The 25,611-nt window shown below is 34.1% G+C and overlaps 2 protein-coding genes across 2 annotated transcripts in view; one reads left to right on the top strand and one right to left on the bottom strand.

Annotated features, from left to right (window-relative positions):
- The window catches only part of LOC129254498 (pseudouridylate synthase RPUSD2-like), a 10,486-nt gene extending 5,577 nt beyond the window's left edge, over positions 1–4,909 (top strand). Inside the window, exons 9-11 of the mRNA XM_064114348.1 lie at positions 200–345; positions 843–1,715; positions 2,636–4,909. Of these exons, the coding sequence (XP_063970418.1) occupies positions 200–345; positions 843–1,715; positions 2,636–2,716 (1,100 nt within the window). The 3' untranslated portion in view covers positions 2,717–4,909. The remainder of the gene's footprint in view (positions 1–199; positions 346–842; positions 1,716–2,635) is intronic.
- Positions 4,892–25,611, bottom strand: LOC129282269 (multidrug and toxin extrusion protein 1-like). Its single transcript, XM_064095581.1, has 11 exons — positions 25,582–25,611; positions 24,657–24,799; positions 23,459–23,556; positions 22,523–22,636; positions 19,204–19,271; positions 17,276–17,384; positions 15,138–15,213; positions 13,664–13,733; positions 11,658–11,790; positions 10,700–10,794; positions 4,892–9,806 (listed from the first exon to the last, which is right to left on the bottom strand). The coding sequence occupies exons 1-11, from the start codon at positions 25,609–25,611 to the stop codon at positions 9,156–9,158; spliced, it is 1,587 nt and encodes a 528-aa protein (XP_063951651.1). The 3' UTR covers positions 4,892–9,155.

The following is a 25,611-nucleotide window of genomic DNA, read 5'->3' as shown; positions in this document are numbered from 1 at the left end:
CAACTACTTTTGTATTGTAACAATATCTGGTTATCCTCTTCTCTTTTCCAATATGCGAAAGATAATGGAAGTTATCCAGGATAACAAAAGAAAAAAAATACATTGTTAAATACTTATGAATCAGAATCTAAATTTATCAAGATAAGGAATGAACATCCCAGTTTGTTTAATGTCTTTTATTTTGTCAATACACTCTTAGGTTATCCTCACACTGGTCGAATGCATCAGATCCGTGTTCATCTACAGTACCTAGGTTTTCCAATCGTTAACGACCCTCTTTATAATAACACTGTTTGGGGTCAGTGTAAAGGTAAAGGAGGAAACAAGAAGCTCACTGATGAAGAGGTGAGAAGTAGACTTCATGCACACTGTAGTTAGGTTCACACGATGTTGCTATAAAACTAAAAGATTAATTCAAAGATTTATGATTATTCACTTTTGGTTCTGTGATTTAGTCATCAAATGTGACTCTTACTCGAAAGATAAATCTTGAAAATAAGGTGTCATGTGGACCATTGATGGAGTTTAAATTGTCAATGAACAGCCACCGTGATTCTTTCATCTAACCTCCAGCTTTTATTATCTTCATCTTTATTTCATTATATTGTCACTTTGTCTAATAAATGCTCTCATATTGCTCTTATTTTTTAATTTGCTAAAGACATGAAAAATTTTAAGAATCTTCTCACAACTGTTTTGATTTTTAGCTCTCTATGCACCCTGAACTCTCAAAAGAATGGATTTGATGCTTTATAAGTCACAACATTATTATTATTATATTATCTTCATCTTACCTGTATCTTATCTTTACACTCAACAAACTTCTATTTCTTTTCATGTAGCTCCTGCAGGACTTAATAGAACAGCATGATATAGAGATAGACTCGGCATTAGAGAAGGCACGACTACAGACACTCATCAACAAACCCAAGAGTCCCACACACTCCATCTCTCAGGGATCAAAGGAATCAAGTAAGGGTGCTGTCAAGGATGCTATCAAGGATTCAATAGATGATGAGACATCTGATATTCCCAGACTACAGACACTCATCAACAAACCCAAGAGTCCCACACACACCATCTCTCAGGGATCACAGGAATCAAGTAAGGACACTCTCAAGGATGTTATCAAGGATTCAATAGATGATGAGACTTCTGATATTCCAAGCTCAAAGGACTCGGAGGAACCTTGTCAACCAGAACAATTAACAAATTCAACTACTGATGAACAGGAGAATGCCATAGGAAAGCAAAACAATAGCCATCAAGAATGTTCTCAATTGGATGCCTCTCCAGCAAGTATAAGTGCCAATAATGAACTTACATGTCTCAATGATGTGGATGATATGGGCAAGGATGGGAATGATCTACAACCTCCTGTTGTTTTAGATGCGGGTAAGGGCATCGTCAAGGGCAATGAAGAAATGGTGGAGCCTTGTGACAGGATTAGGACTAGTAATGATGAAGAATGCAAGAACAGGTCTTCTGATCCTGTACAGGACATCGATGATGATACTGGGACGGAAGCCAAAGATGTTGATAGTAAAGATAAGAGGACGTCTGATTTGAAAGTCGAGGATGACTGTGATGAAGAGAGGTTGATTGATGAGAAGACTGACAAACTTGCCGTTTCTCTCTGCCGGGAATGTCGCAATCCAATGCCTGATCCTGAACCCAATGAGATGTGTATCTACTTACATGCTCTCACTTACAAAGTAAGTTCTATTATGTGTGGCATATTCTTCAGTGTGCTGTAAATGTAATTCAGTAAAATATGTTTTAAGCATGATGTAGGCAATACCATGAAATAAGTACACCCGACCCCCCATTTTGTGGGACACTCCTGGGGCCCATCTTACAAAGAGTTACGATAGATCCGATCAACCTCAACTATATGGAAATCCAACAATGCCATAATTTTTTCTTCAGGAAATATGCGCAATGTTCTTTTCAAACAAAGAAAAGCACACTGAATTCACAAGAAATTGAATAGAACTGAATACACAACATATCTAGAAAATATCTTGAACAAACATGCATTTTAGATGTTGACGTTGCTGGCTTTCCATAGTTGTGGTTGATCGAATCAATTACAAGTCTTTGTAAGATGGGACCCTGTTGTGATTTGTATCTTGTTTTCTGGTTCATAGGAGAGGCTGTACTGATTTTGCCTTGAGGAGTACATGAAGTGAAGTAAGAATGGGGTGGGGGGAATGGGGGTCAGACATAAAAAAAAAGGTAGATTATTTCATGAAATTGCCCATGTTGATTAAAAAAATAATATTTAGATTGTGATAGTGATAGAGTTATATTTTGATATTTCATACCTACAAAGACTTCATTGTTTCATGTAAATATAAAGATGGAAGGGGGAGATACAATGCACAACTACAATGTCAATGAATTCCCAAATATTGTCACAACAAAATGATTCATTTCAACCAATGCATTAAAAAAAATGATAGTTGCAATGTTCTTCATTTCTATGGACATTTATTTGAATCGAAGTAGACTCATTAAGTCACCTCTTTATTACTTTACTTCATTTCCCGGTGTATTCTATGTGATTCTCCTGTACCAGTGTCCAGCAATCGACCATTTTCATTCTTTTCTTCTTATCTTTCATCATTAACAGGGACCAGATTTTGAGTTCAGTGCACCTATGCCAGCTTGGGCTCAAGAACACTTTGAAAGGACAGGCACCAAGTACTCATAGCAACAAGATTCTTGGACACTCAAGAATCAATAAGTCATCATGGAAACCTCCTTATAAATGTTTCGAAACTGACATCAACTTTAATCCTCATCAAAAGTTATTCCCGACAATCTTCACCCTAGCAAATTGTCTTCTGAGAATTCAAGATTGGAGTGGTAGTCATCTAAGAGAACCCCTTTGCACAGCTTTTAACCTGGGGATCATGACCACCATTTTGATTATTGTAATAAGCTAATTTTTACCACTTGCACGATGTAATAATGTGGAGTCTTTTAAGAACAGTCCTTAGGGGTGCAAAAATAGCTGTCACATTATGAAACCTTTTTTATTTTTAAGTTGAAAAAACAACATGAAACGGTGATGAAATGTTGCCTTTCCAGTATTAGCAGGTATATTAAGTTTTCCAATTTGGGTGTTTCACTAACGCTACCAACGTTCATTATCACGAGTGTCTTGTGGGTTGACAAGTTTTTCCTAAGATAGCATGGTATGATTATGAGAATTGACGAATTGAAGGAATATGTTGCTAAACAACAAATTTACAGCAGAAGGGAAGAATAAGGGTTGTATTAAGTGAGATCCCAAGAGGAAACTAGTGTTTTTAATACCATATTTAATTACTTTGAAAGAGAAACACTATGCATAATGTGACTATAAAACTGTTATCTATTAATCTATCAGGATGAAGGTGAAGGAGTGAGGTCACAATAAGGGCATAATACGCATGCATGAATTATGAAAAAACTTGGAATTTGAATATTGTTAGTAACCAAAATATCAGTTTGTCTGTTAATAAAGTCAAAATATCAAGTGCCAACTACATAACTATGGCATTTTGATACTGAATAATAAGCATTTGTTTTGAAGTAATTGGTATTTCATGTCTAGTTTTTTGCAAGGATAAAGAAAACCTTTATAAACGTCACAAAAAAGATAAAAATATAGAATGAATATTGATGGAATGCCATGCCTCATCTGCTAAGTTTACTATAAAGCAATTATGGTAGGAGAGGGGGGTCCTTTTCAATGTTTTTCCTACCGGTACTTCAATATACCTCTTCAAATTATATGTTTACACAGAGAGGAGTTTGATCTGTTGGCGAATAAAAATGTGATTTAAATATTGAGTAAACGTTCAATTTGTCGAGTATAAATATATAGCAAAAATAAAATTAATGCTTTGGGTATTATTTCATTAAGATGTTCATATATTTATAAATGGTTTGAATATTAAAAACAAAATATGGGCCTATTTTTTGTCCTTACATTTCAACAAATTTTGACAGCTTTCCTGATAATCTCATCTATAAATAACAAATAACAATGTACCCAAAATTTATCAGAGCACCATATTTCAACTGTGCCGAATCTGATTGAAAATGACTGAGGTCAACTTTGCTTGACATGATATACCAGCAGCTTTATATAACAACTCCCAGGTTATGCAAAAAGCCAGGAATTGACCATCTGGCTCAGTTTCCTTAATGACTATTTTTGATAATTTTACAAATTGGACAGAAAGTGGGATAGAGATCTGGTTCACATTGAGAGACATTGCAGGACAGGTGTGTTCTTCACTCCTGTTTCTTATCTAACTTGCCATGATAATCAACATCAGAAATGAAAGATTAGTTATAAAAGCCTGATAAGCATCTAGAACGAGCCATTTAAGGGTGGCATCCCATTCACGATGATATGCATCCCTGCTCTACAGGAGGAAAAAATTACGCGTAGACGTCATATTTACATTACAAATTTTAATTGTGCCTCTCAAAAGGGGGGGGGGGGCACAGGCCGGCTGTGCCCCCCTGGATTCGCCAGTGCCTGTATTAATATTACTCTACAAATGCACTCCTCCCCTGGGCAGAATGTATGTTCAAAACTCATGCTAGAAATACAGAGATGATAGGAAGAATTCTCTTCAAAACATTTTCATTTATAAAATAACACCTTTTTGTGTGCAAAAGCACCCATTTCTAGATGATTTTTCTCTTTTACTATCTATTTTAAAAGGCATGCCTGTCAAGGCAAGCTATTATGTTAATGTCAGTGATATTAATGTGTGCATGTATGTATCATGCCGAGTTAAACCAAAATGGTTGATCGCTTCGCCTACATCAAGGCTAATATTTTCATGCATTATCATTGTACAGAAACACTTGCAAGATGAAATAAAGACTTCATAAGCCACAACACTCTCATAGACTTGGCCATTATTTTATTCTAGACGTATTGTCCATATAAATGGGGCTCACATATCAATTATGTACACAAGTGTTATGTATTCTGTTTAGGATATTGTGACAAAAATGATGCAATTAAAAAGATGTGGTTATCAATGAATGGTTAAAATACATTATCAAAATGTACCCATTCTATAATTTGTGATAAAGTGGTGCATTCTATATAGATGGCAAATACAATAATCAATAGGTTGCCTTTCCGACTATTAAAATGATTTTTTTTTCAAAATATTAGCTGAAATCATTGTAAAATCAATATTTTGCATAAATACAATGAGAATACCAAATTATAATAAGTGGTCCTGGCATGAGAAAGACATTGTATATAGTGTAGTCTGATTTCTCTCCCTTAAAAAAGATAATTAAAATATTTCAAAATTGACCCTTGGCACTTGTTAAAATGGTTGATAAACTTAAAGGGAAAGTTCACCCTGATGATAAGTTGATTTTATTTAAAGCAGAATAAATAAATATAGTGGTGAATGTTAAATGAAAATCTGTCAAAATAATTTTTTTTTTTACATAATTTTTTAAATTATTAATTTTGTCACCAGCTCCTCCATACGTTTATGATATAAATTTACAAAAATGCCATTTTCTAAAAAAAAGAAAGATTTTTTGTGCAGGGGGTATATCAGACACATCATTTCATATCCCCTTCTATAAGAAAAATATTCTTATTAATGTAGGAATTTATATTACATGATATATAGGGGAGCTGCTCATATATCTTGTCTCAAATGAACCTTAAAAATTCATAAATCTTATTCTTTGATGGATTTTCATCAAACCTTCAATATTTTTTCTGTAATCTTTCTGTTTTAATTTAAACCAACTTATCATCATGGTGAATTGCCCCTTTAAGCTATCACAAGAAATCTTAATTTTTATACTGCATTGGCTTAGTCATACATTGTGGGGACAACCTTGGTCTGATGGGACTGAAGAAATGAAGGGAAACAAAACGACGTCTCATATTTAGGGAAATTCTCCATGTATACACAGTACAAACAGCATTAGTTTTCACAAATATACATTAGAATACTAAGCCAACGGCATGTCCTTGTAAATTCTATACACCATATTGAATTAATCACATAACGCACTTTTGCAAACTGAAAACATGCCAACAAAAGATATGAATATTACATCCAGCTATGTACAAACGTTCAGCGAGAATTTCATTTTTATTTATACATTCAATTAAGGAAACACCCAGTTCTTTTTACCTCCAAATATTTTTTTCTCTGAAATTGATAGAGAGGATTAGCAGTCAAGCCTTATAAGCAGGCCATGCATGACATGATGTTATTATAACCCTTCTCCATTCTGAAATCAAGCTTCCACTTTACACCTAACGGAATAAACGGCAGTGTACATACAAAAAGAGTGTAAGGTAGAGTTGAAAAAAAAAAATCTAGTGTCAGGGTTGGAAATAAAACCTGCCATTACAATGTCGACCCTAGACGGCTATGCTACAGGGAATAGCCCCCTCTATCAACGGGGCTAAAAGATGTTAGGAATATACAAACGTATCCAGATTCAGAGCTCAAATTACAAAGCACAGACAAAATTCAAAGAACAGATTTCAAAACAAAGGCAAGAAAAGAGAAGCACCAAGGATAACGATATCAGGTATAAAACATGCAATGCTGTAGCTTTGAAAGAAGTAGAAAAAAAAATGGTCAAGCTTACCTTGGGATAAAAAGGTATAATAATAGCTAAACTTGGTATAAAAATAGTATCTCATACAAGTACACATCGATTGATCATTTGTGCATTATTCTATAAAATTATCTGAAGAGGGAATGTGTTCATCAAGAGTATATATCGTGCTAGTGACAGAATTGTCATATTCTATTGTATCACATGATCTATTCAGTATCTTTTAGTTCCCATCACGTATCAATTGTAACTTTGCTATGAATTACACTAATTGATAAATTGTACACATGACAGATCTAATATCAATGGTAATTTTTATGAAATCAACCACCGATGTTCTTTCTGACTATGGCAGGAAATGAAATAGAACGACAGATTCTACTAATTACAATAAAAATTGATAATAAAGAAGATCTTTAAGCCTAGAATCACTTGTGCAAGTTACATACAACTTGATATTTAAAAAATGAACTACCGGTAGACTTCAAAGAATTAAACATGACTTATGGTGGGTTGCAACGTAAGAAGGTTATGCGGAAAATTGACCTCCCCGCACCCTCACACCCCTACCCATTGGTTTATGGTTTGGGTATTAGCTTGAAAATCAGGATGGGAAAATTGAGAACCAAAGTAGATAGAAAACATTTCACATATGCCCCTTCTCTGAACAATGTTGAAAATAAGTGAACAGAACATTTCATCATATACTGTACCAATAATATCACAAACTAAAGCTTGATAAAAGGGCCAACCAAAACACAATTCATATACAGACAGCAGCAAACATTCTTAATCATATTCGTATTTCATAGACTTACTGAATATTTCATTTCATTTCATTCTTTACATTTTACAGGCAGTTTACCATGAACATTTAATCACATTATTTATCATTTTATTATACAACCACTTAGAAATTTACAGAAAATGAACAAATAGAGAATATAGTACTGTTTAAATAGAAAATTCAGAATATAATATATGCAGTGTGAAAATATATGAATATAGATAAAGATTCTCAATTTCTATAAATCATTTCTATTTTGTTGAAAAAAAATTAAAATGTTAAAATGTAACTGAAAAACCTCAGTCAATATTACAAATACTTAGAATGAAGGCTGAAATGCATTTATTTCATATTAACATGATATAAAATTTGCTAGGAAACTAATATTCAAATATGTACATCCACAATAAATCTCAGACCAGAGAAATTATCTAAAAAAAAACATACAAAGGTAAAAATCTTACTACAATTGTCAAAATTAAATGATTCTCATACAAAAGAGTTGTACCAATATTCCTGATTGTATCATAAATGAACTTGTCATATTTACCCATAATTCATAGTAATTATGAATGCATAGAAAACCAGAGTTGTAGCCTATAATCTATGCAGAGTCTGCAGCGTTTGTATTTGCCTTTACAAGTCTGATGCAGTTACATGAAACGTCAGCAATGCATCACATGCAAAATAAATGTGGCTCCGAAGCAGCCACCGCCTATGCTCTCTGGTATCGCGTTCAGTTGTTTTATTTTTATTGACCAGGATTTATGCGATTTTTTTGGAGAAAAAAACTGCCACTGGACATTCATCAATAAAAAGAAAACAAAACTAACACAAGACTGCAGTGTCTAGGTGGTGGCAGCAAATTTGTAGTCTTCTGTATCAGACAGATTGCAGACATTTTGCGTAACAGCATCCGACTCATATAAAGACAATACAAAAGCTGCAGTATCCACCAAGACTACAGGCTAGAGAATATCAGATATTTTTCAGAAACATCCTGTTTATATCCAACACAGATTTATCCAATGCCATACTTGGCAGCACGAGATTGATATGTATTATTTACAATGTCACGTATCTTGTGAGGGTGTTTCTGCTTTGATAAGACAACAATAAAAAAATTGTCTAGGACGTGGGGCAGAGTTGAGCTCTATAAACGGGTCAATGATACATACATTTCAAAATTTGAGTAACACGACCTTGTACCTCGGAATTCAGGGAAAATTGACAATCCAATTTACTATGAAAGAAGAATCACGTCAGTATATAAAGAATGATAGGATTTGGGAGGGTCTATTAGTATTTGTAACTAATTGGTACACTTGTGCATTAAATGCAGTGTATGGGATTATCATAATCCCTCATAAGATTATCAAAATCATAGGATTTATGTGCTACTAACTTAGTACACAGTACCAATGGAACACCTCGAGGTTTCTGAAGAATCAGAAATCAAAAAACATTTCCCTGCTTTTATCATAAGTAGACTGAATCAATGAATGTGAATATTCAATTGGAGAGTTTAGTCATATGCCTGATATTAAGCAAGTATGAACATAATAAGAGACACCTCTCATTGGCAGTAGTGAAGGCAGTCTTTAAGTAATGGTTTGAACATTAATTTTCTCTGTATAATGTCGAGGTGGACAGTTCAATTAGTGTTCATTTTAATAAAACATCTAATATATATTTCTCTTTAATACGAGGTTGAAATCCAGTTGTTTTTGCACAACCAATGCTTCTAAAACAACTCAGTATACTGAACAGCCTCCGTAGGTGAAAATATTGATGTGACGTTGGTGAGATTGGCCAACGACATTTCTCTCTCGATGGCGATTGCCCTCAAATCAGGCACCACCAGCACTCGACAAATGATGGCAAGTCCAAGGTAGACAAAACAAAGACATAAAATCATGACACGCAATTGTACAAGCTCCCACACCGATGTCTTCCCTGGCAAGTCCCTGGAGGCTTCTTCCATTTTGGTGACCTCGCTGCACACGATGTTCCCGTTCTGATGAAATGAGGAGCTGTTATTTGCACTCGTGTTGGGTTCCTCCGCACTACCTTCATCAGTCCTGACTTGAAGGTAATCGTGCAGAGGCACCGGTCTGATACCGTCGCACTGATCATCGCCGTAGTACCCTTCTGTATTTGAACTGGAATCCACTACAGTACCGGGCTGTTTGTCTTTCATACAGAATCCATTAGAGTATCCGTTTCCTATGGGAGGGTTTCCATCGCTTGAACCATTATCACGTCCATTGGTTGTTATTAACTCTTCTTCCTCGTCTCCTTCCAGCTCTGTCTGAGAGGCAGCGTGATGATTTGAGCTGATAGGAGCACATGTCTCCTCTTCATGTAACCCCGCTTGTCTAATTCTTTTCTGTGCCTGTAAGATATACATAATGGAGATTATAATAATGCAATGGACCACAAACATTTGAGTTAGGTTGCCTATAGTTTATTCATACAAGTTCATACAGCAGAACAGGAAATATACAAAATGAAATAATGCATGAATGAGACTGCTAAAATAGGCAAGAGCATTATTCACACTGCACAAACTCATAACACCCCAAAACAACACAGTAATTGAAAATGCTTAACAAGACCCTCCCCCTCCCCAAAAAATTCCTACATTTACATTTTAGAGTGATCTTTGATGGATTATTTCACTTTCTCAAAATACTTGTAGAACTTTGGCCTGAAGAAGTTAAACTTGTCATTCATGAGAATGTCTCAGATAAACTATTTCTAGTAGAAATGTTTGAACTGCAGAAAACAATATGTTATGGAAAAATGAAATTGTAAATTCTTGATTGCAAACTCTGATCAGTATAGTTGTTTAGGTCATACCGCCATTTGATGTAATGTGGTTTTAATTCTTTTACCCGTATTCTGAAATCAGGTTTAATTTAAACTCTGGTCTAAAGTTGAGGTTTAACTATGGAAAGTCAGTTGTGACATAAATCTCTAACAGTAAAGGTTCAATGTATCCCCTAATTTGGCTCTTGAAACATTCTTAACTGTCTGGGAAGGATAAATAAGATAATTGTCTTCACCATCAAAGAATATAGAAGGAGCACAGTAAACATAAACATGCAATGTATACAACACTTTGATGCGATTGGCTACCCATAATTTTAGCACAGAGTTAGACCATGGTCTAAGTTAAACTCGACTTCAGAATACGGGCCTTTGAGTAGATCTATATAAGTGATTTTGTGCAATATCTTGATCATGGGGGAAATGAGGTGAACTCATCCTAAAACAAAATCATACCTTTCTTGTTTCATTGTTCCAACTTAATCGGAGAGTGAAGACAACAAGGAAGAGAGATTGGATGAATAACCCCAATGTCATACCACTCCAAAAACCTGAAAGATAATCATCAGAAAACTATCATGCTTTCACTAGACTTCTTCAACTTCCTCTACCCATAAACATATTTTCAACATGAAAAATTAAAAAAATTATGTTAAATTATTTAACAGTACATATGAAACATGGACTATTATTCAATTTACAAGGCAAATGTGGAAATCTTCAATATAATCTAACTGATTGTGTTAGACAAAGACAAATTGATTGTGATGACTTCAGATAACAATATACAAAATAGTTTCCACATGGATATTGAAATATCTTTTTGTAATGTAATTTCTGAAGGTTTCCATGGCAAAGAAGCGTGCAGTGGTTTCACGGTACACTATGTATTTTTTTGTGGGTATGTGTTGGTCCTGAAAAGGACCACCCAATATTGACGTTTTGACAAGTACATTCTTGTCGTCTTCAGGAGAATGAAAAAGACCACCCAAAACTGGATTTTTTGACAAGTGTGTTCTTGTCATCTTCAGGAGAATCAATCAAATTCTCCTGAAGACGACAATAACGCTCTTGTCAAAATATCGAATTTGGGTGGCCCTTTTCAGGACCACATAAGAAAAAATGGTGTACTGTGAAACCACTACACTATATTAAATAAAATAATAAAGTTAAAAAACAACTATTGCAAAACAAATAGAAACTGCTTTATTTTTGTGATATTATTACTAGCCTACTTGCATGAAATTAAACCAATTTCAGTCAACAAAATAATCTAAACATGGGTGTTTAATGATGAAATTTGAACAATTATTCCAAACAAAATGGAAATCTCATTGGTTTGTTTAAATGCTAGCTACTTGCATAGAATTAAAGTAAATAAAAAGTGAATGGATTTTCAGCTGTCTGTACATACCATAGATCCCTTTATGAAGTGGAAACATGAGCGAGATTCCAAGAGGGAGCCCTATGAGATAATATCCCAAGAGGTCGACTACTGCCCCCACTACCTGCCGACCTGTACCTCGAATCACTCCACCACACACCGTCTAAAAACCAACATGAACCAAAACCATTAAAGGAGAATGAAACCCTTGAAACCAGCTGAATCCATATCAAAGAGAAAAATCAAAGAAACATATTGTTGAAAATTTGAGGAAGATTGAATGAATAATAAGAAAGTTATGAGCATTTGAATATTGAGATCACTAATGCCATGTAGATCCTCCTGTTGGCAATGCGACCAAGATCTGTGATGTCACACACGTACAACTCCCTCATTACTTTAGTACTTATTTCACTTATATTCTCACTTTTATAGAATCTATCACAAGGTGAGGTGTTCTCTTTATGAGAGGACAATTACAGAGGCTTCACAACATTATATCATTGATGAATCGTTTGTCATATGATTAGAATGAGCAAAAAGAGATGTTTTGGGGTATATTTTCAGTGTCCGAAAGGGGAGAGTTGTTCATCTGTGACATCATAGATCTTGGTCGCATCGCCAATGGGAGGATCTCCATAGCATTAGTGATCTCGACATTCAAATGATCATAACTCTTCTATTGCTAGTCCTATTTTACTCAAACTTTTGTTGATCTTATTCTTAGATTTTTCTGCTTTCACAAAAGCTAACTTGCTCCAAGAGTTTCATTCTCCTTTAACTTTAAAAACAGGAAATAATATCAAGGGACAAGAACACAATAAACCTCAAGATGGTAAAGAGATCGAACACATTTCCTCTTTTGATCATATAATACAGAGGCACAAACATGATAGCATAAAAGCATGGCATCTTGTTTTTCACTCAGAATCTTTCACAATACAAACCACTGATTATTCATATCTTGAGATTCCATACTTTTAAAATAAAATTTTCCTCAAATATAGATCAAGTCAAAGATGAATTTTCATCCCCAGAAAAATAATTCCTTTCACTATACACCTAGTTCGTCAAGTACTTTAAATGCTGCAAATCAGTTAAAGAAATACTTGAGGCTTTCTTTAAATGAATTTATTACAATCATGGAATGTTTACTTCATTGCCACTCTACATTTATAGTAAACATTTATATTTTTTTGTGATTTAAAGAAAAATGTAAAAATAAGTTCATACAGAATCCAATAAAATGACCAGCAAAGTGTCTGTTTGCCTAAATATAACATTATGTGCCAAATGATTCTGGAACAAATTGAGCAATTACTGAGAAACTAGCAATACAAGCATGGGATTCAAGCACATTGTCTGGTCTTTTTCCAAGCAATAATAATACACTGTACCTCATGTGCTTTTCTGCGTTGGCGATCTACAGTTTTTACAATTGTTTTTCAGCTTAGATTTTATGATTTCACAAAGTTCCGTACATGTAACTGTACCAGGGGCCCCGTTTCATAAAAGACTTACAACTGTTGTAACTTTGCCATTATGGTAACAGGGCTCGTCAGCCAATCCGAATCAAGGTTACCATGATAGTTGCCATAATGGCAAAGTTACAACAGTTGCGAGTCCATTATGAAACGGGTCCCAGATCTAGATCTAGGATGATATAGTGTCAATTAATCTTGGTTTTGTAGGCATTCTCATGAAATCAGTGTTTACTGCATCTACCTTCATTTATCTTTAAAGGGAAAATTCACCATGACAAAAACTTTACAGTAAAAAAAAAAACAGAAATAATAATAAAAAATATTGGTGAAGGTTTGAGGTAAATCCATAAAAGATTAAGAAAGTCTTTTGCATTTTAAATTTTTGATTAACGACGCCATATACTAGCAGCTACCCCATATGTTATGTAATATAAAATGCCTAAATATAATTTTTTAGAGGTTCAAGGTGAATTTCCCCTTTAAGTTTAGTAATGTCTCAGTTTTATTGTACATCATTCAATAGGATGATACAGTAGATTCCATCATACTTACAGCAGTGGCATCCAGCAATGCAAACATGGCACATATGGGTAGAATGGAAGAGGCTAGCTTTACTGTGAGGCTGTATGAAAACAATACATAAAAATTAACATGATTATCTGGGTATGTTTATTAACAAAATATATGAATTGCATTGACCTCATATCAAGAGATTCAACCTAGATTTGGAATGATAGATCATGACAAGAACAGAAAAGACAATGCTACATGTTATAAGTGACTGAATGTATACATGTACATTCCACTATGCTGCCAGATAGAGTAAAAGCTCTTATTACAATCCTGAGAAAATGGATAATGTTCAATATAAAAGTGTTGAATCAATAAATCCACAATACCCAAATAGATAAAATAATTGAATACATCAAAATAACATATCAAAATATTGCCCCCAAATCAACAAGAAATTATCAAATGTGCCTAACTGTAAAATTCCCCAATATTGCAATAACCTTTGTGAGTGTAGCACATTGTGCCTTTTTATTGTGGGATACAAAGGGGAATATCATAAAATATCACACATCCTATCAGTCAATATCTGTATTATATTGTATGAATATATCAGCGATGCAATTTTGATTATTTTCATCACAAGATTCAGAATAATATCAAGATAACGATTAGGGTTTATTTAGTTTTGTAGGTTAGATTTTATGTTTGGCTTAACGTGCAATTGTTGCCGGAGCAAATGTCACAGAATCGTCTCAGTAATCTGGCACTGGATGAAGGATTACCATGCATAGCTAGCCTTCTGTTCCATTGCTCTTAACCCCACACATGGGTGATTCCCTTTGATCTTATATGGATTAATAATACAAATCCAATCAGTCCATCCTTCTTAAAATCTCTCCCTAGGTAGTCATATAGATTATCCCTCAGCCATGATTAAGCCATTGTCTCCTGACCCTGTTAAAGCACTGTATTGATTAGAGCTTTTATCTTTCACCTCTCATACTGACCTATCAGACAATGTAAGATTAACTGCAAGCTAGCATGGACAAATGTGCAATATCGTGACAGTAAATATTCCCTATTCAAATCCTCATGATGATAATAAAATCCAAACTCCAAAGTGATAATGGAAGACAGTGTAGGGCTGTCAATCAAAGGTAAAGGTTAAACTGATGCTAAATTGGTAACATTCCAATTTTCCCATCTGAGTCCTCAAACACATGATCATCGTAAATAAAAAACATACAAATAAAAAAACATTCTAATTGGTTACTGCATAACATTGAAAAAATGTGCACGCATTAATGATTTTGATTTACCATTGAAATTCTACAATTGACAAATACAATTGATTGTATTACTGCGTTCACTTGCTGGCTCTGATTGATTGACAGCTTTATTTTTCCTTGCATGAATAGCCATAATTCTTTCTCAAAAATCAAATATAAAGATTAATATTCATACTAGATCATGGTTTAAACACAACAAACTTGATACAATTCAACTATCTTACCTTTCTGATGTGAATAGGTATGGAATCAAATCTTTGAGTGAGATGTACAAGATAGCCAGGATAACAGCAGCAACAACTGAAAAGGAAAACACACAAATAAAAATATATATAAACTACCCCATTTAAAAAAAAAATTGTTTTCAATAATTTACAAATTATAAAAGATGTGATGAACAAGAGTGGACCCTTACAACAGATATGGGTTTCTTAAATAAAGATAAATTGATTAATTGGTAGATATTAATTGATTTGCATGTGCTTGCTATTAAATATGATTATTACTTGTAAAGAAGAATCAACCAAAATAGAAAGTTAATAGGAAAAAAATCTGAAAATAACCAAACAAATAATTCAATAGATAAGATTTGTTTTGGCTTATAGAAAGTTGCAATGTCTTTACATATACAATTTCTCAATTCACTCCAATTCACAAAATGACTAAACAGTAATCCTTTTTGAAATGCTGCTTACTCAGAATATTTTCCTTTTGTGAGGACATAACAATGTGCTATCTATGTTAAATGTGACATACTGCCCTGAGGAAAAGGTACAAAAGTATACAACAAATAAGAGCTTTGTACTTTACAATTGTCATTATCTACTCACTAAATTGCAAATTTGGGATTTGAAACAACCATAACTTTATTTTTATCTTGTCAAACTTCTTTCACAAATTCCTCCTCTCTTTTTTTAACCAAAAAAGTAAATCCAAGGATGGATTCCTCAATAGGAGAATGTAAAATGACATTAAAAAATAATAATTTGCTTATAAATTTAATAATTTTGTAATCTTGAAAACAGTGTTACATGTGAAAACATGAAAGAATGACATTAATACACTAATTATCAATACATTTTAAGGAAGTTTAGCTTATGAATAAATACATCTTATTTGTATTATGTTAAATTATTTTTGGACAAGTTATTCAAATAACAATAATGCTCTTGAAAAGTAACTAGTTGTACTAATGAACCTTAAAATTACACTGTAAAAGTGCATGAGATTTAGAAATTGTTGAAGATATACATGTATATAAAAAAGTCAAAAATACAAGAGAAGAATTAACAACCATTATAAACACAAAACATGCTGTTATGAATAGATATATATCCATGCAGTCAGTCACATGTCATGGTTTATTTACAAACTGATGTAATAGACAGCTTAACTAGTACAGCACAAAATGTATAATAGTAATTTTCTTCTCTCTTTTGGTTTCTTTATTTGTTGCTTTTACTGTCACCGTATGTGTTGGACATGTTTTAGAAAAAGACATACACATAATACTGGTAAATTAAAACTGTTAAAACAAATACATTTCATGCACATGTAATGTTATTAGTGCCTTAAAAGTGTCATAGACATTTACATGATAATCATAAACATACCAAGCCCAGATCTTGCGATATTTAACCTGTAATTTGTAATGGGTATAGCAACAATTATTCCCCTGAAATTCTCTGTCCATTGTCCGGTTTTGTATTCAGAATATAGATAACATCATAAAAATAATATTGACATGTAATTACCTACATATTACCAATGACAAACAAGATGGATTCTTGAAAAGGCAGTCAAAATATACTATTAACTATATTGTACATTCAAGTTGAAATTGAAAAGAAAATTTGAAAAACAATTGCTTGTAATAATTACATACATCATTAACGTCATAATCATTCTGCATTTTCAATAGTTGGTGCTATACTAAAAGCAAGTAAGCATCACTCACCGACAACTGTGTGTTCGGTAGATATGCTTTTTATTGTATACTACATGTATTTCTATTAAAAAAAATATGCAATCAGTTATTGTCATATGAACATTGTAAGCACAGCATCTTACAAAATAGATCTTGATAGAAAAGGAAAGAAAAAAAAAACCCCAGACATGATTGTGAGGGAGAACATTAACACTTGCATACTGTACTCGATACACACGTACCTTGAAAATAAAAATAGATAAACCTCAGCCAATCTACTGGTCTTGACAGAGTATATGTACACAAATCAGCAAAAATAATAATGAAAATAGGACAATATTTCAAACATCAGAATTACATTGAAGAAATAATTAAAAGGGATAGCTTAAGTACTAACCTCCTACCAGATTTGAATTGAATTCTAGATTGGCTTACCTCCAAGTGATAATGAGGCTACTGATGCAACATGGGCGATACCTGGCTTCTTAGCGCCAAGGCTATTTCCAATCCTGATTGATGCTGCTATGCCAATACCATATGGAAACTGGACAGGTATTATAAAAACAAGTTATAATAACAACATACTTGCAACCCATTATGACAAGGGTTGACTTACAGAAGGACTTAACTGAAAACAATGATTTTGAGAGAAGTAATATTAAAGTAAATCTATTGGGTTATGTTGAAGTGTTGTTTCAGTTGATAGGCAATAAAAAGTTGAACTGAATTTAAGACTTTAAAGCTTTCTTATCTGCAGGACGTGTTATTATGTGGATATCATTATCTCAAACTGGCTAAAAATTAAGTTACGTCCTTCTGTATCTCGACCCTAGATACTCATGAATCAGGATTACAATAGGGGTGTGGTACAAACTATGGTTTCCAACAAAATCACAGTCACTGTTTCTTCAATCATAATTTATCCAGCTACACACAAAATAGCCTGTCTATAATTCTACTTTGATTCTAGTGTTTGAAGCAAAATTTATAAATATTTCACAACAATTGTGCGATATTCATAATGATCAGTGCTACAGAATTATATTTTTGATGTCAAAAAGGAAAATGGAGGTTTCACTAAATACCTTATTTGGTGTACAGAAGCATGACCACTATCCCTATTTCCTTCTCTTTTTTTTATTTGCCTAGACTTTTTATTCTAACCTCAGCATCATTTTTTAACAAATAGAAATCATCAGTTTTTATCCTATATTTGATGAAGCTTATCAAATTGGCAATCCCTAGATGCCAGGTGCCTTACTGATTGTGCAACATGTCTTCATCTCAACATGGGAGGTAAAGATTAGTTGAAAGGCTACCCTGTCGGATCTCATTTACGAGTAATGTAACCTTGCTCCATAAGAAGCACAATGTAACAGCATGTTAGATCAGCAAATACTATTTCATTGTTCAAGGATTTAAAGGATTTCGGCTGAAGTGCCAAATATTTCTATGTTTGCAGCAACTTAAAAGGTGATGGGAACATTTCAAGAGCTTCAGACAATCTTCAAAGAAGAACATGAGGCTTAAATGAATGTGGCTTGTCTTCAACACATTTTGAATGGTAGATTGCTTTGAGAGTGATCTCAGGATCTGGTAATTAAGCAATGGTGGTGTCTAAACAAAATAAGGTAGACCTATAGATGTATATAAAAGCTAAGTCAATAATCTTACTATCTCAATTGTGGAATTGGAAAGCAATTGCAATTGAGTTTGCATGAACTTCCAATATGATACTTATATTTTTTGTTCTCTATGGCCCGTATTCTGAAATCTGGTGGGTGCTTCATAAAGCTGTTCGTAAGATACGAATGACTTTACGCACGACTGGTGATCCTCTCTTGTGCTATCTGATATCCCTATGTAATTGAGTTATGACCCAAGAACAGGTTCCAGTCATGCGTAACTTTACGAGCAGCTTTATGAAACACCCACCAGGTTTAACTTAGACCGCGGTCTAACTCTGTACTAAAATTATGGGGAGCCAAAATTCAAAAATTCTGTTTATATTGTGTATTTCTTATCTTACTTTTTTGTCTCATTTTGCTTTCATAATGAAGAAAAATACTTCAGTTATCATTCCCAGACAGTTATGAACAAGTTGAATGTCATGTGAGTTAATAAATTGAATGTGTACTGTTAGAGATTTGTGCCCCACTTGGCTCTCCATAGTTAAACCACAACTTAAAACCAAGGTTTAATATAAACCAGAGTCCAGAATACGGGCCTATGTGTTCTTTTTCATATTTTCACCCTCAAGAAATATGATTTTGCTTGTTTTAATTTAATAAATAATGGAAAACCCTATCTCATTTCAGTCAGATCATGTAGTGTGCAGTGGGAATATAATCTTTATAACTCACCATGTAACCTGTAGTAGCTGTGTACATGATGATAGCATGAGCTCCAATTGATTCCTCATCAAGTAAACCTAGATACAGATCAAATTACATCAATAAAACAGTCACTTTCATTCTGCTAATTAAAATCAATGTTCAAAATATGAATATCTAAAATATATAGAATAAAATATAGGACAAAATTGGTTTGGATTCCACCCTTTGCAGCTATGCAAAGGGTGGAATCCAAACCAATTTTATTATCAGGGTGAACTCGCCCTCAGTTTCTACCAGGGCTAGAGTCAAGATGCTTTTTTCTAGCCCAAGCCACAATATTCACATTTTCATGTTTAATTTCATTTATATTAATTTCCTTTGAAATGTGGTCAATTACCCTAACCTCCATTAATTTTGTGTTCAAAATTGTGATATGTATGAATTTCTTACTGTGTAAATCTGAATTTTTTATGATTGTCAATACAGACATAAATAAACGAGGTATCTACAGCAAAGTCTCAATGAAGCAACATTCTATACATATGGCAGAAACTGTGAAACAATCTAGAGAACGACCTACAAAAGAAACGCACATGATAACAAGAGAATTTAATAAACTTTCAAGGAGAAACAAAAGGAAAAAAGATGATAACCGAAGAGGGTGGAAGAGACAAGGTGGGAGCAAGGGAAGGGGGAGGGAGGAGGGGGGGGGGGGGGCGAAGTGACACATTCCGTACAAAAGGTTATTGCTGAACGTTCGGTATGTTTAGAAATGAAGGGACATTTGTGCAAGAATTCACTTAAGATTGCAATATTAGCCATAGATAGCTGATGAAGGGATCGTCGTGCCTCATGGATAAATTGAGACAACAGCCAATATTAGCAGCATGACATGGAAGGTCTCTTCTAATGTACATTGACAAAGCAGGAACTTGTACCAATCACTGGCTTCCTTACGACAAATCAATGTGTTTTTATATGAGCAAGGTCAACATATGGAATGAACATGTTTCCTTCTTATGCATAATGACAAATACTCTCCAAGTAAAAGTGATGAATCATTCAGAATGAAGTTCTGTCGATCATAATTAAATTTTTTTGCTCCAGAGTTGACCTTGAGTCATCATAGAATACGGATACATTTATTCATGGGCACATACTCAAAGCTTAATAGCAATTAATTTTTTTCATGATTGATTGCATGGACTACACTCTACAATGTGTAATTAATCATGAAAACCAAGCATACAATTAATCATTAACCTTTGTGTTATAGGACTCATGCCAAAATTAATTTATGTTTGAAGATGTCCAATGAGGTCTCATATATACATGTTACATTTTTTTCATTTCTAATTCATAACATGCCATGATACTCAAGAGCTAAAATTCTAAACGTCATAAAAGCAGATCCAGCCAGAGTCAACCATAGGATGGTTCAATACACATATTATTATTTTCAGGATTATTTTAACATATCTTGAAGGAGTGATAGCTCTTTAAAAAGACATTTTCCACTGGAATATGGGGGGGGGGGGGGGGGGAGGGGACAGATCACAAAGAGTGAGGTAATTTAGGCATCATGACAGTCATTATGTCCTTAAAAAAAAGGTTGAATCAAATATCCTTATTAACCATTACAAAGAGATTAATATATAACGCAGAGATTTGACACAACCTTTAAATAGATTTACTTTATTCATGGTTTGTATTAGCTATCTTGACAAATATGACTATGATTTTGCAATCTTTGCCTTATAATAAAAACAGGTGCATTGCCATTGAATCCAAAAAAAAGCATCATGTCGACCAAGCCTGACCCTGATGCTTTGACATAAAGCTTGATTTATGACCTATCAGTAAATAGCAAGATGTGAAAATTATAATTTTAACCTCCTACTATCCTGGTTTGTTTTGCTCTTCATCACAAATCCCACTGAAACATAACGGTTGTTTGTTTTGAGGTTACATATTCACAATTCTGCTTTTTTGAAATAGAAGCATAAATTGATTTGTTATAATTGATCTATCAAGTACAGAATTGAAATTCATATTTGCCACTGATTGCATTATTGTTCTTGCAACACCTTCTTAAAACTAGAAAAAGATTTATTTATGTTTTTTGAGACAAGGAAAATAGGTATGACCAGCTAGATAGAAGCCTCCATCAAAGCTCCACCATTCCAGACACACCATCTAAGACCCTGTTCTCACTATACTATCTAAAACTAGTTTACTGGAAACCGGTTCAGGAAACCAGTTTGGGAGATCACTGGGAGCATTCCCATTTGATCACTTGAAAGTGGTTTTCAAAACCACTTCAAGCTGACGTGGTTTTGTTGCCACAGGAACACTCTCAGTGAGTTGATATGTTTCACGCGAAATCTGAACCGCACCGTAGACATTCTACACACAGTGTGTGAAGTTGCGCGCTCAAAATATGCGAAGAACAGTTGTATCCTCGCTTACGCTAAAACCAGTTTGAGGCAAAGCGATCTTAAAAACTACATCACAAGGAGGTTTTCAACTGGTTTGTAAGATTGCGTCCATGACCGCTCTGACCATTCTCTTTACATGTTAAACTAGTTAGTTTCCAGTACACTAGTTTTAGGATGGTAATGAGAACGGGGTATTTCATCCCTGTTTCCAAATCTGAAACAGGGAGATTTACCTGCTAGATAGAAGCCTACATCAAAGCTCCACCATTCCAGACACACCATCATACATCCTTAAAGATTGGCATCTAATCGTCTAAATATTCCCTACTCCAAACATGTGAACGGGTTGGCTTGTGTATGGATAAGAGGAATTGAGGTATGGGATCGGCGGGGGTATGGGCATGGGTGGGAGAGTGGAGAGGGGTTATGTGCGTTCGGATGCCGGGGGCACTAGTGCTGTGGGGTCCTCCCTTTGGCGTTGCAGACGGGATCTGTGGTGTCGCAAGTGTATAGCTCATCGCTGTGGGGGCAGGCTGTGCATGTGTGGCATCGCGGGTCTTGGTCGCGTAGCCGATGGGGGGGATTTACATAGGATTTGGGATCTCGGTATTCAGACGCTTATGGCTTTCCCATTGTCTGTTCCATCTTTCTCAGACTCTCGCTGGCCTGTTTCTTTTGTTTTTAGTATTATTATAGGGTCAGCTGCATAGCTGGTTTCTCGGGTTTCATTCTCGTTTAATTTGTAATGTTTTGAAGTGTATTTTTTATATATTGAATATGCTGTTTTTTTCATATCTTATGTTTGTTTTATAAACTGGAAAATATTGTGTTTTTTAAATCTTTATTATATGTGCATTTCTTATGCAAATAACAAAGACTTTGAATTGAATTGATACAGGGGGACTTACCTGCTAGATAGAACCCAACATCAAAGCTCCACCATTCCAGACACACCATCATGCATCCCGCCATACCAAGCTTGAAGATAGGCATCCAATCGTCTAAACACTCCTTACTCCAACCTGAAACATCAACAGACAAAAAAACAACAACTGAATACATACATAGGTACAATCAGAGCTTTTTCACACGTGCCATAGTAATACAATGAACAATGATACATAACAATAAATGAATAGGTGGTGAATGCACTAAAGGATTTGCCCTTATGATCCGAGCAATGTTAGAAAATACAGACATTGTTTGCCAGGTTTTTGATCAAATCTTTGTGCCATACTCTATTGAGTGCTGTAGGTTACCCATCCTTAGGGAGGTATCAAATTGTGAAACATATTACACTGGAGGATATGACTAAAATGTATTTTTGTTATTTCAGATGCGAGTAATCCTTCAGGCACCTGAGAGGATTACTATGATCCAATAAACATATGATATGATTGGCCTACTACTCTATCATAACATAAATCCTTTTGAAAAGCTTTTCATCTGACATTCTATTCTTCCACTACTTTTCTTTCTCCATTTATTACTTTCATCCTTTCCTTAATTCATATTTCATTTGTTTTCCTCCTTTCTGTTTTATTGCTAGCATTCATTTCCCTTCTTTTTTATTTTTATTATATTTTTTTCCTCTCTGTCTGTTCTTTTACTCTTTGTGTTTTTCTCCTTCTGGGCCCTGTTTCATATTAAAGACATGTTATAATAACAAATGCACCATTTCTATGAAAAGTTTATTTTCCGCCAATCAAATTGAATGATGTCAGTAGCTTTTAACTGTTATTGCAAATTTGCTATTACAACAAGTTTCATGAAAATGGGCCCATGTACTTTCTATAGGGGTATTATACAAATGCATACAGATACATCTTCTTTCCCACACTTACCTGACCAGGTTTCTTTGTGTAATTTCTTCCAGACGATGTAGCCAGTGACGAGGCCAGTAAGAATGTAATGTGATAAAACCTGCGCTATAGCTGTGCCTCTGATGAAAATAAAAAACAGGATTTTTTTTTCTCAATTGATCAATTATTTATCAACATAATTTTTCTTGATAGTCTTTATTCTACAGGAGTCAGTGAAAAAATGTTAATAGTTCAGTATTTGTACCTCTCTGAATCAAACTGTTTTGCTTTAGGTAAGAACTTATTCTTCATCACAAATAACAAAAACACATACATAAACAAGAATTAGGAAAAGTACAAGTAAATAAACTAAGAAGGTGGTTCGCGTACCGTGAGTCTCGCATGATTTCATGATAAATAAAATATGCAATATGACCTTTGACCCCATCATCCTCATGAACGTGCATGTAGAATTACTCAAGGATTATTTGAACCAAGTGTGATCAAAATTGATGTAAAAATAAGGAAATGAGAACAGTTTGAACAAAAACTTGACTTTTTGACCCCTAGATGACCTTTGACCCCATCAACTTCATGGATACACACAACATCTGTGGTATCATCCAAGGTCAAGGATCATATGTCCCAAGTCTGAACACAATTGATGCAGAAATAAAGAAACGAGAGCAAGTTGAACAAAAACTTCCAAAAGGATGGACATAACCGCATATCATTTGACCTTTTTACCCCTAGATGACATTTGACCCCATCGTATTCATAGACACATATGTGGTATTACCCAAGGATCATATGTCCCAAGTCTGAACACAATTGATGCAGAAATAAAGACATGAGGGCAAGTTTAACAAAAACTTTCCCATTTTTGTAAGAGACTAATGAACCAACAAACTAGCAGACAAACAGGAAAAAGTGGCTACTATTGTATGTCTCTGCTGAACTTCATTTAGGTGAGACAAAGGGAAAGTTTTAGAATTACTATTAAAAACATTAAGCTAAAAAGGAGGTTTCAGATATAATTGTATTAACTCTTATATAAATATGAATTGGTCCTGTCTGTTGTTAACTTAATAATTTGCAACATAGCATGAAAGCAATCCTCATCAATGAAATATAGCATTTAATTCATACTTCTACCATCTTGACATGACATTAGAATAGATCCATAACTCAGATCCAACAATTACTTTCTAAATTGAAATGATTATAAGCTTTCACTCACACTAATTTCAGATCAAAAACATAAATGAAGACATAATAAAGAACAGCAGCTATCACATTTGTGATCAATGTTGTCACAACGACAGGCAGTAGTCGGCTCTGACACTGTAGATATTTGATGAGCAACATGGAAACGTAGTCTCCCTGAAAAAAAAAGAACAATGAAAAATATGTGGATGATACGTCATAAAAAAGTGTTTCAATTGATGTATATTTTATATAAAAATTTATTTTAACTGACTGTTTTTTCTCGTTTTTTTGGTATAAAGCCATTTCTAAAGCAAGGAACCAGCTGAAACCAAAATAAAATTAACTGTCTATTTTTCTTTTTGGTATAAAGCCATTTCTCAAGTAAGGAATCAGCTGATATTTTCAGGATAAAATTTTCATGATAAAACAATGGCTTAATTTGTAAGATGAGTATTTGAAGTGCATTGTTAATGGAAAATTTATACTGACATTACTGAGGGTGCTAAATTCCCTCAAATATAAAGTTACTGTCTTTTTCACAAAGAATCAATAAAAAAAGTATGATAAATAATCACCATACTTTTATACGATTGGAACTTTAGATATAATTCTTCACAATATTGAACCTTTACCAAAGATTCAGACTTACTTAACAAAAGTTTACTCAGGTCACTCAATATCTAAGCACCTTTCTTCAATCCCCTGTTTTTTTTTACACTGAAAGACACAGAATGGGGTTGATAAGATAAGCTGCTAGTGCTAGCTAAGAGTGGCTCAGACTTTACCCATAACAGTCATGTTCATATGGTGGCTAAGCATCTTTTGACTAGTACTCATCCTTTAAACCACAATGATCTGTCCATATGATAACTTTTTCTTTTAAAGATGAAACTTTTAGGTATGAATCCAACATGAAATCACACAACTGGAAGTGTTGCGGTGATTCCAGTACTAACTCTTGAGTGTGTTGCTAATCTTATCCACAT

This window comes from Lytechinus pictus, chromosome 2 (genome assembly GCF_037042905.1).
Source record: "Lytechinus pictus isolate F3 Inbred chromosome 2, Lp3.0, whole genome shotgun sequence".
NCBI lineage: Eukaryota > Metazoa > Echinodermata > Echinoidea > Temnopleuroida > Toxopneustidae > Lytechinus > Lytechinus pictus.
The sequence above is the reverse complement of the archived record's forward strand: the minus strand, read 5'-3'. Positions and strand labels throughout refer to the sequence as shown.